A 16,160-nucleotide genomic window follows, 5' to 3' on the forward strand; every position below is an offset into this window, starting at 1 on the left:
TGTATGAAGCTTCATTAGCTGTGGATTCAAGATATAAGATCTACAACAGTGAACTGACCTCAGAGTCTCCAGTCTACAGTCTGGACTCTGCAGAAAACCACACAGAACCTTCACTCCTGGATCCTGCAGGGTCTGGTTGTGGCTCAGGTCCAGTTCTCTCAGATGGGAGGGGTTGGACTTCAGAGCTGAGCCCAGAGAAGAACAGCTGATCTCTGACAACCTGCAGTTCTCCAATCTGAATAAAGAATCAAAGATGTGAGTTTAGGAGACAAAGTTCCTGCTTGAAACCACAAAGAGTCAAACAGACAAAGTAAAAACAGCTCTCATTAATATTCATGACAACATGCTGCTGCTTCAATAAAGACGTAGTGACTCCACCTCTTCAACTCTGCCAGCTCCACCTGTGGCTCCATCTATACAAACTCATGTTGTGCAGATTCTACTAAAGATCCTCAAGTTTTCAAAGACAACAAACATGTCAGGCTGAAGTTTGGAGACATGAGAACAAATGTATAGAAATATATATTAAATTCACTAGTTGATGGAACGGCAGAGACACAGACACCTGGTGACTGAGCTCAAATATTTAACACAGTCAAACCTACAAGATTTATGTTGCTATGACAACTTGGCTTTGAATACTGGAGTCAGGACAAACATCACAGAGCCTTATAAAAGTGTTGGGACCATCAGCTATTGATTATAGATCAGTTATTGTCTGACAGATTCAATGTGTTTCTGTTGGTGTTTAAAAAAGTCATGAGGTGAAAGTTGAAGAGAAACAGTCACTGGACTAAAAGCAGAGAAGAAGAAAACAGACTTTACCATGAAGATCCTCAGTGTGGATCAGTATAATATCAGCCTCATGTCTGCTGCTCAGTGTCAACACAACTTTCACATCACATTCATCTCAGCACAGAAAGAAAACATGGAGTCTGACCTCAGAGTCTCCAGTCTACAGTCTGGACTCTGCAGAAAACCACACAGACCCTTCACTCCTGGATCCTGCAGGTTCTGGTTGTAGCTCAGGTCCAGTTCTCTCAGATGGGAGGGGTTGGACTTCAGAGCTGAGACCAGAGGAGACCAGCTGATCTCTGACAACCTGTAGCCCCTCAATCTGAATAGAGAATCAAAGATGTGAGTTTAGGAGACAAAGTTCCTGCTTGAAACCACAAAGAATCAAACAGGCAAAGTAAAAACAGCTCTCATTAATATTCATGACAACATGCTGCTGCTTCAATAAAGACGTAGTGACTCCACCTCTTCAACTCTGCCAGCTCCACCTGTGGCTCCATCTATACAAACTCATGTTGTGCAGATTCTACTAAAGATCCTCAAGTTTTCAAAGACAACAAACATGTCAGGCTGAAGTTTCGAGACATGACAACAAATGTATAGAAATATATATTAAATTCACTCGTTGATGGAACGGCAGAGACACAGACACCTGGTGACTGAGCTCAAATATTTAACACAGTCAAACCTACAGGATTTAAAGTGATGAAACAACCTGTTGCTATGACAACTTGGCTTTGAATGTTGGAGTCAGTACAAACATCAAAGAGCCTTATAAAAGTGTTGGGACCATCAGTTATTGATTATAGATCAGTTATTGTCTGACAGATTCAATGTGTTTCTGTTGGTGTTTAAAAAAGTCATGAGGTTGAATTTGAAGAGAAACAGTCACTGGACTAAAAGCAGAGAAGAAGAAAACAGACTTTTCCATGAAGATCCTCAGTGTGGATCAGTATAATATCAGCCTCATGTCTGCAGCTCAGTGTCAACACAACTTTCACATCACATTCATCTCAGCACAGAAAGAAAACATGGAGTCTGACCTCAGAGTCTCCAGTCTACAGTCTGGACTCTGCAGAAAACCACACAGACCCTTCACTCCTGGATCCTGCAGGGTCTGGTTTCCACTCAGGTCCAGTTCTCTCAGATGGGAGGGGTTGGACTTCAGAGCTGAGACCAGAGAAGAACAGCTGATCTCTGACAAACTGCAGCTGATCAATCTGAATAAAGAATCAAAGATGTGAGTTTAGGAGACAAAGTTCCTGCTTGAAACCACAAAGAGTCAAACAGACAAAGTAAAAACAGCTCTCATTAATATTCATGACAACATGCTGCTGCTTCAATAAAGACGTAGTGACTCCACCTCTTCAACTCTGCCAGCTCCACCTGTGGCTCCATCTATACAAACTCATGTTGTGCAGATTCTACTAAAGATCCTCAAGTTTTCAAAGACAACAAACATGTCAGGCTGAAGTTTGGAGACATGAGAACAAATGTATAGAAATATATATTAAATTCACTAGTTGATGGAACGGCAGAGACACAGACACCTGGTGACTGAGCTCAAATATTTAACACAGTCAAACCTAAAGGATTTATATTGTATGACAACTTGGCTTTGAACATTGGAGTCAATACAAACATCACAGAGCTTTATAAAAGTGTTGGGACCATCAGCTATTGATTATAGATCAGTTATTGTCTGACAGATTCAATGTGTTTCTGTTGGTGTTTTAAAAAGTCTTGAGGTGAAAGTTGAAGAGAAACAGTCACTGGACTAAAAGCAGAGAAGAAGAAAACAGACTTTACCATGAAGATCCTCAGTGTGGATCAATATAATATCAGCCTCATGTCTGCAGCTCAGTGTCAACACAACTTTCACATCACATTCATCTCAGCACAGAGAGAAAACATGGAGTCTGACCTCAGAGTCTCCAGTCTACAGTCTGGACTCTGCAGAAAACCACACAGACCCTTCACTCCTGGATCCTGCAGGTCCTGGTTTCTACTCAGGTCCAGTTCTCTCAGATGGGAGGGGTTGGACTTCAGAGCTGAGACCAGAGAAGAACAGCTGATCTCTGACAAACTGCAGCTGTTCAATCTGAATAAAGAATCAAAGATGTAGATCAATGATTGATAATCAATCAGATTTGTCCTGATCAGTGATCTTTGTCTAAAATGAGTAGAGTGACTTTGTTCTTCTGTTATTGTGGATCATCATCATGTCAGTACAACACAACATTTTCAACACAACAGTTGTGTGTGTTGTGTTACAGATGAAAACAGACACACAGTTTGATCAAACAGACATTAGTCCTGACACTTCAGTGAAATCTACTGAAAAAAAGAAGATTGTTTCTTCACTTTCTTTGGACAAATATTAGTTGTGAGGATCTTGTGTATGTTGTTGTGATAAAAATGAATTGACTTGAACAACTAACACTGGACATTTTCTCCAGTGGATTTAGAAAACATGAGTCCTCTGACTGAGAGAAATACGAGTGTGTGAGCTGTGAAGGTTGAACTGAAGTGAACAGACATTATTCATGACAAGTGAGTGAAATGAGCTGAAACTGAAGAATCATTCTCAGTCTGAGAGAAGAACAACTGGAAACATGAGACAACAACTATTTACAATGTCATTCATTCATTCACAGTCAATGGATTCAACTTGTGTGTGAGGCTTCATCAGCTGTGGATTCAAGATATAAGATCTACAACAGTGAACTGACCTCAGAGTCTCCAGTCTACAGTCTGGACTCTGCAGAAAACCACACAGATCCTTCACTCCTGGACCCTTCAGGTTCTGGTTTTCACTCAGGTCCAGTTCTCTCAGATGGGAGGGGTTGGACTTCAGAGCAGAGACCAGAGAAGAACAGCTGATCTCTGACAACCTGCAGTTCTCCAATCTGAATAAAGAATCAAAGATGTAGATCGATGATTGATAATCAATCAGATTTGTCCTGATCAATAATCTACACACATCATCCAAATGTCAGCACAACATTCATACAGCTGTTGATGTGAACACAGGTTGATCAGCTGCTGCTGACCTCAGTTCAGTCTGTAATCAGAGGAGAATCAGAGGATTCACGTCTGTTTAGTCTGTTCCCTCTCTGACACTACAGACATCAGCACAGAAACAAAACACTGAGGACGTGAACAAACAGTGAGAACTCAGTCACACTGTTCAGAACAAACATGGTGGAGCAGCTTCAATGTTCCAAAGTCACCAAACAACTGCACAATGTCACATTTACAGGAGGAGGGAAAATATTTCTCTGTGTCCACATCTTTAAAGATGAACTTGTGTTACTCAAAGGAGTTTTAAATCCAAAGCAACTGGACTTGGTTATTTGTCTAGGAAGACTTTTCACCTCTCATCCAAGAGGCTTCATCAGTTCTTTCTCGCACCTGACCAGGCTGGGACTGGTCCAACTATCTGGTGTGGAGACCCAGGTATTTTTAACCTCTGGGAGGGGCTTTCACAAGGCTGATGATGTCATTGGTTCCCTTTGTGCTCCATCTGCCAACGACAGTCGTTAGAGTGACTGTCTTGGTGGAGAGTTGGTTTCGACTTCGTTAGAGCCCTATTGTGTTATAACGACAGTCGTTGGAGTCACATGCCACTTGTGAACAGTTGTTTTTTTAGAGGTTAAATTGTTAAATCTCCTGGGAAGGGATGAAAGGGCAGCATTGTAAATTGGAGATAGGTGGTGTCTGAGGTCTCCTCCCCTGTTGAGGGATGGTTTCTCTACTTTTACATAGATGGCTTCTTTCACTCTTCTTTCGAACCACCTGTCCTCTCTGTCCAGGATGTGAACCTTGCTGTCCTCAAAGGAGTGAGCTTTCTCCTTAAGATGTAAGTGGACAGCAGAGTCCAAACCTGAGGAGTTAGCTCTCCTGTGTTGGGCCATGCGTTTATGCAGTGGTTGTTTTGTTTCTCCAATGTAGAGGTCTTTACATTCCTCATTACATTGGACTGCATACACCAGATTGCTTTTTCGGGTGTGTGGTGTTCTGTCCTTGGGGTGTACCAGTCTCTGTCTGAGTGTGGTGCAGGGTTTGAAATACACAGGGATACAGTGTTTGTTGAAGATCCTCCTGAGTTTTTCTGATACCCCAGTCACATATGGGATAACTATGTTGTTTCTCTTGTTTGGTTTTTCTTTCTCAACCATGTTGCTACTTTTCTTTCTGGAAGCACAAGCAGTTTTCACAAAGGTCCAGTTGGGGTAACCACAAGTTGTGAGGGCGCCTCTCAGGTGCTTGTGTTCTACCCTTTGGGCCTGTGAGCTGGTGGCTACGTTATCAGCTCTGTGTTGCAGGGTTCTGATAACACCAAGCTTGTGTTCCAGGGGGTGGTGTGAGTCGAAAAGTAGATATTGGTCTGTATGTGTGGGTTTTCTGTATACCCCGATGTGGAGGCTCCTGTCCTTTTTCATATGGACGTCACAATCTAAGAAGGGCAGACTATTGTCCTTGACATCCTCTCTTGTGAACTTGATGTTTTTGTCCACTGAGTTAATGTGTTCGGTAAAAGTTTGCACCTCTTTGGTTTTGATTTTAACCCATGTGTCGTCCACATACCTGAACCAGTGGCTCGGTGTAGTTCCTTCAAAGGAGTTCAAAGCCTTGTTCTCCACCTCCTCCATGTATAGATTTGCCACAATAAAGGATACTGGTGAACCCATGGCACAGCCATGTTTTTGTCTGTAAAATTTGCCGTCAAACTGGAAATATGTAGTGTTTAGGCATAAATCCAGAAGCTGGCAAATGTGTCTGGGTTTGAGATTTGTTCGGTTTTGCAGGGAGTTGTCCTGTGTGAGTCGTTCTCTTACTGAGGCCGAAGCCTCCACGGTTGGAATGCAGGTGAAAAGAGAAGTCACATCATAGGAAACCATGGCTTCATCTGGCTCCATTTAAGTCTATGGAGTTTTGGATGTGGTGTGGGGTGTTGCCCACCAAAGGTACCAGGATATTGGCTATGTATTTGGCTATGTTGTATGTGAGTGAGTTTATGCTGCTGACAATGGGCCTGAGCAGGGCCCCTTCTTTATGGATTTTGGGGAGTCCATATAGGCAGGGGATGGAGTCCTGGGGATAAAGCCGGTAATATTGTGTTTTGTCAATGACCCCTTCTTTTTTGCAGTTGTTGTAGACATTCTATCACCTTCTTTTTATAACCACTGGTCGGGTCTCGTTTCAGAGTTTCATAGGTGTTAGAGTCGCTGAGTAGTACAGGGATCTTGTCCTGGTAATCAGTTGTATTGAGCACAACTGTGCATCTACCCTTGTCTGCTGGGAGTATTGTGATGTTTTGGTATTTGCCCAATGCTGTCACTGCTTTCCTCTCCTCGAAAGTGAGGTTGGAGGGGGGTCCTTGGCCTCGGACACTTTTAACCTTAGCTGTTCGGCCTCAGTTTCGATTAAGTTGTTTTTCTTTTTAGCAGATTCTGTAGCTGTAATCAAATCCACTATGGGTAACTCTTTCGGTGTCATGTCGAAATTTAGGTCTTTAGATCTTCACTGAACGAGGAAGTAGAATTCATCTGATTTTCACATCAACCCCCAATGAGGAGCAGACTGAGTGAGGACGGGGTTAATGAAGGTCACAGAGCAGAGATCAAACCTGTGCTCACAGTCCTACAACCCTTCAGCTCAGCACAACGTCCACGGTTTAGGTCTGATAGTTGATGAACAGAGTTTCTCTGAGTGTCAGTGTCAGTCTGCTCTGGTAACTGCTCCTGAACCACAGTCACATGACCACTTGTGTTACTCATGTGATTAGAAGAAGCTCCATTCTTCAAGATCAAGTCTGAGCTTTTGTTGTGTTCACACACAATCAACTAGATATGACATGAAGGACACCTGGAGCACTTTGAGTTCACAGTGCACAGGTTCAGAGAAGCACAACGTGGACTTGAAGAGAACAGAAGTGAGAGCAGCTCAGTTCAGGTAACAGGGACCAGACTGATCTGCCAACAAAACCCCTACAGCCAACCTCCCCTGGAGCTCAGCTTTCAGAGCAGGCTCCTCTGCCTCTGCTGCCAGCTCTGTGTATCTGAGCTGTTTCCTCTCAGAGGCCGTTTCTCCTGCGTCCTCCCATGGTACTGTCAGCTCCACAATATACACAAGCTGCTGTGTTTCTGACCACAACACAACATCTGCTCCTCAGCTGTTTATTCACTATGATGTTGGGGAGGTGGGAGCTGCTCATAAATTGCTCCCAGCATCAATCTAATCCTTCCTGCCTCCATGTCCCAGCTGAGTTTCCTCTTGTCTCCACTTTCCCGCCTCAGCCACTGGCCCTGCTTTGATCTGGTTTGTGTTGCAGTCTGAAGGTCTGTGGCTTCCCATGATGCTGCAGTGCTGACATCAACACACAACAACAGCTGCAATATTTGTTGGTTGCAGAGAGCTGCAGCTTTGCTGGTGTTCAGATCAGCAGCAGCAACAGAAGATCTGTGAGACTGTTGCAGTTTGATTCTCATCAACTTTCTGATTTTAAGATCAAACTCTGTCAATTCTCTGCTGCTCTGAATCACAAACACTGTGACTGCTCTCATCCAGGGGCCGAGTGGGACCCTTCATTTTACCTGGAGATCACCAGTCCCAGCTGTTAATAACACACAAAGACAAACAGCAGCTAACACAAGCACAGGGCTGCTGCCCAACAACTAGCAGCTAGCTATACTAGCCACATTTACTATGAGCTGAGCTAGCAGCTAGCTACAACGCCCCTGCTTAGCATTTCAGCTGCCGGCTCTTTACTGGATGTTGAATCTCTCTGTGATTGTGGAACATTTCTCTGCTTCCTCCTCCAGTATTTGTTCTTCTTCATTCTTCTCTGCTCCACCTTTCTCCTTCTCTTTCTGCTGCTGCTTCAAACCAATGTGAACAGTGAACACACACGTTACCTGATAACACCAACACGTCTCTGATGATGAAAAACTGGAACTTCATAGATTTGAACTGAATATAAAACTACAACAGTTCCAGTCAGTGAACTGACCTCAGAGTCTCCAGTCTACAGTTTGGACTCTCCAGTCCAGCACACAGCTGCTTCACTCTTGAATCCATCAGGTCATTTTCACTCAGGTCCAGGAGTCTCAGATGGGAGGGGCTGGACTTCAGAGCTGAGGACACGACTTCACAGTGAGTCTCTGAGAGTCGACAACCACCAAGTCTGTGATGAGAGAAAATATAAAATGTGTTAGAATAAAATCAGACAGTTTGTAATAAAAGACACTGAAGTTAAAATGCATCTGATGAGAAAAGATGATGATGTGATGAACGTCTGCTCTTCACATCTGTGGCTCAGCTCATCTGATCTGATTGTGTTTGACATGAAACAATAATTCTCATCACTCTCTCTCAGACCTGCAGAGTTTCATGGGAATCTTTGTTGTGCAGATGAAGGAGGGAAAATGATGTTACATTTCTGCTTCCATCATATGATTTGATCCAGAGTCAGAATCTTGTTCAGAAAAACAGTTTTATTCTCCAGTGTTTTTAAACTGACTCCAGATTGCTTGGCTCTGCTGCCTCTCTGTAGAAGTCAACACACACCACTGCATAAAACACATCTGGCTCATTGTGGTGAATCAGTGGCAGCGCCCACATTGATCCATGAACAAACTGTCCTCAGTAAAACACTAGAGATCAACACTTAGTGGACTCTACAGTTACAACCTGGAAGCGTCAGCTCCATGCAGCAGCAGAGCAGAGTCAAATCACAGAGCAAAAGAGTCTGATCATCTGGTTTTCACAGAAACATGACACTGAGCTCTGGTGTGTAGAAGAAGACTGAATCCTCCCATTCTGCTCTGATAGATTCACACCTGTGTTCTTGGCTGAAGCTGAACATTTCCTGATCCGACTCTCCTCTACAGCAACAAGAGAGAAATCTATGGAAAGACTTTAAAGCTCAACCATGACAAAAAACACAAGTTCACTCTTCAACATGAACAGTTCAATAATCAATAAAGCTCAGCCTTGATCAGGTCAATACACTCAGGGGTTTACATCTCCACTCTTGGTCTGCTTTGACCAGTTGAGTCATTTCACTGATGTGATGACTTTTCTCTGCTTGTGCAGCTGTTACATTCTGTTTGATCATGAACCATTATCCCATCAGTGTTTGTTGTTACCACAGTGGCTGCTGTTCAGCTCCACTTTTAAAGCAGCTTTCATTGGAGCCCACTGTTCTCCTGCGATTAAAGGGTCAAACACTGATGACTGTTGTCATAGAAACCTCATGAGTCCTGAATACAGACCTCCACAGATTCATCACTGCTCTCCTGTAACACTGTCACAATGGACAGTTTCAACAAAGCTGAACCAGAGACATCTTCTTTTTTCATTCACACATTCTTCTTCCTCAGAAAAATTAGCTGCCTACATTACCCACAGCGCACCTCAACCACCAACCATTAGCTGTTAGATTAAGGTGTGTTATGCAGCAGAGATGGGGGGGGCTCCAGATGTCTGGTGTTGTCTTCAGACTACGCCCACCCTGACTCAGGTGACATCACCTGAGGACATTTATCAGACTGCACAGCTGGAGATACTAAAGGTTTAATACTACTGTTTTCTCATATGCAGGTGTCCTCCCCAACACCTGGAAACACCTGGAAACAACTGGAAACACACTGAGGTGTAAGATCAGTGGAGCTGCTTTAATTAGTTTGATCAGGTTTGAATTAAACCAAAAAGACTCAAAACAACACAGAACATTAACAAATCAATGAAGCATCCAACAATTATTACAAATAAACAAAACAAGTATTTTTATGAACTTAACAGCAACAATCACAACCAACTGAAACATCTACATTTTGGTGCTCACAGCATTTACAACACCTCCAGAAAAAAACACAACTGACCTTTGATTGTTTCAAAGGAAAACTAAGAATAATGAGAATAAATGAAAACTGAATTCATCTGAATTTGACTCAACTACTGATCTAATCGACTGATTGATAATTATATTGATCATGTCTGGACTCACTGAGCCTTCCTGCAGTTCCTCACAGCTGGGATCAGTCTCCATCGTCCCTCCACTGATGTGTTGTACTTCATCAGGTCCAACTCATCCAGAACTTCCTCTGACATCTGCAGCATGTAGGCCAGAGCTGAGCAGTGGATCTCAGAGAGTCTCTGCTCTGATCTGGTCTCTGACTTCAATAACTCTTGGATCTCCTGATGAACTGAGTGGTCCTTCATCTCCATCAGACAGTGGAAGATGTTGATGCTTCTGTCAGGAGAGATTTCATCACTGTTCATCTCCTTCAGGTTGTTGATGGCTCTCTGGATGGTTTCTGGACTGTTCTCTGTCTGACCCAGCAGACCTCCTAAGAGTATCTGGTTGGACTCCAGAGAGAGGCCATGAAGGAAGCGAACAAACAGGTCCAGGTGACCATTTTTACTTCTGAGGGATTTCTCCATGCCTGCCATCAGGAAGACATCCAGGGTTAAATCAACATGTTGTTTTCCCAGGAAGTTCTCCAGGACCTCTGTGCTCCTGTTGGTGTAACAGTGGAACATGTACACTGCAGCCAGAAACTCCTGAATGCTCAGATGAACAAAGCAGTAGACTGTTTTCTGGAAGATCACACTCTCTCTTTTGAAGATCTCAGTACAGAGTCCTGAGTACACCGAGGCCTCTGTGACATCCAGACCACACTGCTCCAGGTCTTCTTGGTAGAACATGATGTTTCCTTTCTCCAGATGTTCAAACGCCAGCCTCCCCAGCTTCAGAAGAACTTCCCTGTCAGCCTCCATCAGCTCCTGTGAACTCGTCTCATGTCTCTCATTATACTTGAGCTTCTTCCTCTTTGTCTGAACCAGCAGGAAGTGTGAGAACAGGTCAGTCAGGGTCTGGGGCAGCTCTCCTCTCTGCTCTGTAGTCAACATGTGCTCCAGAACTGAAGCAGTGATCCAGCAGAAGACTGGGACTTGACACATGATGTGGAGGCTCCTGGACTTCTTGATGTGTGAGATGGTTCTGCTGGACAGCTCTTCATCACTGGATCTCCTCCTGAAGTACTCCTCCTTCTGGGCGTCAGTGAAGCCTCGTACCTCTGTTACCCTGTCAACACGTGTAGGAGGGATCTGATTGGCTGCTGCAGGTCTGGAAGTGATCCAGACCAGAGCCGAGGGAAGCAGGTTCCCCTGGATGAGGTTTGTCAGCAGCAGGTTGACTGATGACGTCTGTGTGACATCAGACACAACCTCCCTGTTGTTGAAATCCAGTGAAAGTCTGCTTTCATCCAGGCCGTCCAAGATGAACACAACTTTACAGACAGCCAGCTGCTCTGCTGTGACCTTCTGTAATGTTGGATGGAAAACATGGAGCAGCCTGAGAAGACTGTACTGCTGCTCTCTGATCAGGTTCAGCTCCCTGAACGAAAGCAGAACCAGCAGACTCACATCTTGGTTCTCCAAGCCCTCTGCCCAGTCCAGACTGAACTTCTGCACTGAGAAGGTTTTTCCAACGCCAGCGACGCCGTTGGTCAGAACCACTCTGATGGGTCTCTGTCGGTCAGGTAAGACTTTAAAGATGTCGTGGCACTTGATTGGAGCGTCATGGAGGATCTTCATCTTGGAAGCTGTCTCCAGCTGCCTCACCTCATGTTGGGTATTAACCTCTTCACTCTGTCCCTCTGTGATGTAGAGCTCAGTGTAGATCCTGTTGAGGAGGGTTCCACTTCCTGTTCCATCACTTCCCTCAGTCACACGTTCACATCTACTCCTCAGACTGATCTTATGTTGATCTAAAACCTCCTGCAGACCACCATCTGCTGAAAGAGAGGAGACAATGTCAGACTGAAGACAGAGAATCTGCTGATTATTTTCATCAGCGACAGAAAAACTAAAGAGCAGCAAAGAAAAGCTTTTTAATGTTGTGCTTTTTAGAATCATCTGAAATGTCAGTGCTGTGTGATAGAACTGGTCTGGAGGTTCACCTTTGGACCAGTGACTCTTCACAGACAGACAGCTGGGTCCTGGAGACTCTGCTCTGTCCTCCTCTTCCTCCACACAATCACTCATCTTCAGGACTTCAGTCAGTCTGAGAGGGAAACCAGTAACACTGACTGTGAGCTCACACACACAAGAGTCAGGACAAACAAGCTGCTCAAGAGACACACACACACACACACACACACACACAAGAGTCAGGACAAACAAGCTGCTCAAGAGACACACCCAGAAAAACACACACACACACACACACACACACACACACACACACACACACAGGTTTTCCTCTCAGTGTCTCTGTGTGGACAGAAGTTCACTGTGACTCTTCTTCCCTCCACAGTCCACAGGGACAAACTGACTCAGAGACTTTGACAGTAAAATAATAATAATGTTGTGTTAACACTCACCTGCCTCAGCCTTCAGTTTCCCTCCTTCTGCTCCGTCCACTTCAAATGGAGTCTGAGCTCACTGAACACTTTCACTTTCAGCTGCTCCTCCCCTCTGCAGGTACAAGAAGTCACATGACTCTGTGTGTGTTTGTGTGTGTGTGTGTGTGTGTGTGTGTGTGTGTGTTAAAAACAGGTTTGACATGTTCCACCATCATTTATTAAAAACAGACTCTTCCTTATTCACCTTCACATGAAAAAACAAGTCTCACTGTTTCAACAGAATTCTCTTGATTTCCATTCATCTAATATCATTTTCAGGTTGAACTGGATCAAACATCATATTAAGAATAAAGATGTCATGACCTGCTCTTTGTATGACAGTTGTTGAACATGGTCTGGAGTCTTGGACTTTGGTTTATTTCCTGATTTATTTTGTAATTACTTACCTTGTGTGCCCACTGTTGTTTTACTTCCTGTCTTTGGCTCCATCCACTCTGCTACATTTTAGTTTTAAACTCTTCTGACAACACAACAATAAAAATACAACAGTGTAGAATCTCAGTGTTTACCTGAACTTACCTTTGGTGAAATGTGTGAACTCTGATGGTTGCCAGTGTTTGCCCTCCCCAGGGACGGAGGCACATTTGATTGTACAGATCCACAATCTGCTCCTCTCTGGGTTTTCTTTCTCTGACAGGATTCTGTAGAAGCACAAGTCAGACTTGTCTCCTCATCAGTCAGTCTGAGAGGGAAACCAGTAACACTGACTGTGAGCTCACACACACAGGAATCAGGACAAACAAGCTGCTCAAGAGACACACCCAGAAACACACACACACACACACACACACATACACACACACACTTTCTCTCTCTACCTTCACTTTTCTATAGAAACAAGTCTCATTATTTCAACAGAATTATCTTGATTTCCATTTATCTAATATCATTTTCAGGTTGAACTGGATCAAACATTATATTAAGAATAAAGATGTCATGACCTGCTCTTTGTATGACAGTTGTTGGACATGTTCTGGAGTCTTGGACTTTGGTTTATTTCCTGTTTTATTTTGTAATTACTTACCTTGTGTGTCCACTGTTGTTTTACCTCCTGTCTTTGGCTCCACCCACTCTGCTACATTTTAGTTTTAAACTCATCTCTTCTTCTCTGTTTCCTCCTCCGTCCTCTCTCCTCCGGAGTCTTCCGCCTCTAAAACAGAGACTGTCAGAAATGCTGCTGGACCATTTTTTATTTTGAAAACTCCAGACCTTTGGAAACGATGACATAGACACCCATGCTGGCTCCTGATTGGCTCTTATCTGCCTGGACTACAAGGGCAATCTGATTCCAGATTGCTGTTTTCAGTCACTGTTCACATTTGTCTGTGGAGGACAATTTAATAGGAAAGAAAAATAAAATCTCACTGAATCAAATGTAGTTTACTACAACTCAGTGTCAACCTTGAGTCAGATTTATTTCCTCAGTCCACTCAGAGGAAAGGCAGCCCTGAGATAAATGGGAACATGTCTTCATACAAAAATAAAAACTGTTGCAAATAGAAACTGAAAAGTGCAAAACTTCAAATCACTTCAATTCCAACTTCACATCAAAATACATGAAGTAAAGTGAAACAAGAGCTGCCAGAGTTCACTGTAAAGTGCTTTCATCAGGTCAGAGACAAACTGCTGGAACTAGGAAGAAGGAAAAGAGGGATTCAGGTTTGGCCTCCAGAGACAAGAAGTTTCCAAACTGCTGGACAATCATCACCTGTCATATAAACGATAACACAAAATAAAGAACACAATTAATGAATGTAATGCAACAATTTACTGAATCAGACAATCACATGTTTTGATCAGATTATTTAATGCTTGCTATTTTCAAGAGAACAGATAGTTTCATTACAAATATTCTTTTCGTTTACATGAGTGATTGTGTAACAAGATGATTAAACAGCAGATTATGTTGAAAATCAAGCATTTTTCTGAGCAAGAAAACAAAACATTTAAAATGAAGCATCTTCTAAACTTTCAGGAGTTTGTATGAATCCTGAACTTCATTCCTGCAGACTGGTGAACCCCTCTCTCCCTTCAGAACAACTGCTGCTGACTGTTCACACTGAACACTGAGCATTGTTCATGAACTATGTCACGACCACTGTCCATCAAATAAAGCTGCTCAGAGACTGAGTGGGCTCTTTACTGCGACGTGTTTGTACAAATCCATCACTTTGTCCAGTTGACTTCTGACTGTTTATTAGAAAGCTTCAATCAAATTATAACGTTAAACAGGAAATATCGGAGCCTGCTCACCCTCTTTGTCACAAAAAACCTGCCACTCAAATGGACGGGCAAAAAAACCACACCCCCACAGCCTGCCACTGGAAATGATAGTCAAATCAACACGCAGCCTAAACAAAATGAACAACACAGGCTCCTCCGACCTGAGTGGGTGAGTGGGTGAGTGACCTTAACCATTATGTTAAGATATAATGACAATACAACAATAAAAATACAACAATGTAGAATCTCAGTGTTTACCTGAGCTTACCTTTGGTGAAATGTGTGAACTCTGATGGTTGCCAGTGTTTGCCCTCCCCAGGGACGGAGGCACATTTGATTGTACAGATCCACAATCTCCTCCTCTCTGGGTTTTCTTTCTCTGACAGGATTCTGTAGAAGCACAAGTCAGACTTGTCTCCTCGTCTGTTGGTGCATCCAGCTGCACAAAGACTGTTCTGGCCAAACAAACCAAAGAACCTTGTAATGGAAGGAAGCATTGGGTGCGTTGGAGATGGACTTAAGCTGACTTCACCTGACTTGATAGTCAACGTGATCTACCAGTGACTGCAGGGGTGGAGTATAAAACCACTGCAATATGTCAGACTGATTTATGTCAACATGTCAGACCGTTTAGCAAAACCTATAAACTCTGTTTACTCACCCAAACACATGGTTCTGAAACATTTTCAGGCCAAAGACAAGTTTACACCAGTCTCTGACACATGAAATTACATTTAGTAGGGATGTCGCGACAACCACTGCAGTACCAAATGGTACGTTTTTTTTTTCCCTTCAGTGTTGTAGGTACTGTAAATGTCGTAGGTACTGGAGACCTGATTCTTCCAGGACTGAGGAGAGACTGTTCCAGACTCAGATCTTTACAGAGTTCAGGCTGAGTGAGTCTCAGTTGTTCACTTTATATTAACAACATGTCGTCAACATGTTCATGATCTCAAATTACAGCTGAAACGATTCCTCAAGAAACTCCATTAATGAAAGTCATGGAGGCAAATTCTTTGTATCCAAGCTTCATTTAATCCATATGACGGCTCAGTTCTCTGCTTACACTGTTGATACATGAGGGAGGGCAGACGTGATTTGATGGAACAGTTTGGAAAAATTGCGAAAAAGAAGGAAAATTACGAGGGGTCAGGTGAAGAGACAGGCTAGAGCTGGGATTTAAAAAACAACAAAAATAAAACTCTGTCTATTTTAAAACAGAACTAGCCTCATCCAGAAGAAACGATCCTGCCAGAACTTGTTTGGCCTCTTACACCATGCCACAAAGTGAACCAAGAAGACAGTAAATACTTTACACTGGAACTGTAGTTAGGTTAAAACCTGTAGTTCTGAAAGTTAAGCTCTATCAACTTAAAGGCAGGAGATTATTATTTTATTTATTTTTCTATTTATGCCTTATTTTGCCTTGTGTGCATTTAGGAAATGACTATTTGACAATTTGAAATGACTTACCTCAGAACTTCAATTAGAAGCCGAGTCCATTTTACTGTCCTGGTGTGGCTGCACAGTTTGTCAAATAAACGCAGGTCTCAATTAGACGCCCGCTTCTCTGGATGTATCGTCCCTGTCAGTTATCTGATTTGTTCATGCAAATAAAGGTTTAAATAACTATGGCGATTTTCAGCTTTCGTCCTTTCTAAAGTAGGCTACCTGTGTTTTGATATGGTCCTCTCTCTCTCTCTCTCT

General features: G+C 43.2%; 2 protein-coding genes across 3 annotated transcripts in view; one reads left to right on the plus strand and one right to left on the minus strand.

Moving 5' to 3' along the window:
- Positions 1–16,160, minus strand: part of LOC139611995 (protein NLRC3-like) — a 418,379-nt gene that overhangs the window by 342,528 nt on the left and 59,691 nt on the right. The window contains exons 1-7 of one of the 2 annotated variants that reach the window (XM_071467101.1): positions 9,809–11,715; positions 7,811–7,984; positions 3,528–3,704; positions 2,720–2,896; positions 1,839–2,015; positions 941–1,117; positions 59–235 (exon numbers count right to left, since the gene is read on the minus strand). In XM_071467101.1, the coding sequence (XP_071323202.1) occupies positions 59–235; positions 941–1,117; positions 1,839–2,015; positions 2,720–2,896; positions 3,528–3,704; positions 7,811–7,984; positions 9,809–11,400 (2,651 nt within the window). In that variant the 5' untranslated portion in view covers positions 11,401–11,715. Of the gene's footprint in view, positions 1–58; positions 236–940; positions 1,118–1,838; positions 2,016–2,719; positions 2,897–3,527; positions 3,705–7,810; positions 7,985–9,808; positions 11,716–12,749; positions 12,913–13,254 lie in introns of those variants that run through there. The other variant, XM_071467102.1, reaches the window with a different exon arrangement.
- The window catches only part of LOC139611997 (NACHT, LRR and PYD domains-containing protein 12-like), a 201,306-nt gene that overhangs the window by 157,515 nt on the left and 27,631 nt on the right, over positions 1–16,160 (plus strand). The gene's annotated exons all lie outside the window — the stretch shown is intronic.

The sequence above is a fragment of the Trachinotus anak genome, unplaced genomic scaffold, assembly GCF_046630095.1.
Source record: "Trachinotus anak isolate AG129_WGS33_773 ecotype Australia unplaced genomic scaffold, CSIRO_AGI_Tana_v1 ptg000029l, whole genome shotgun sequence".
NCBI classification, from domain to species: domain Eukaryota; kingdom Metazoa; phylum Chordata; class Actinopteri; order Carangiformes; family Carangidae; genus Trachinotus; species Trachinotus anak.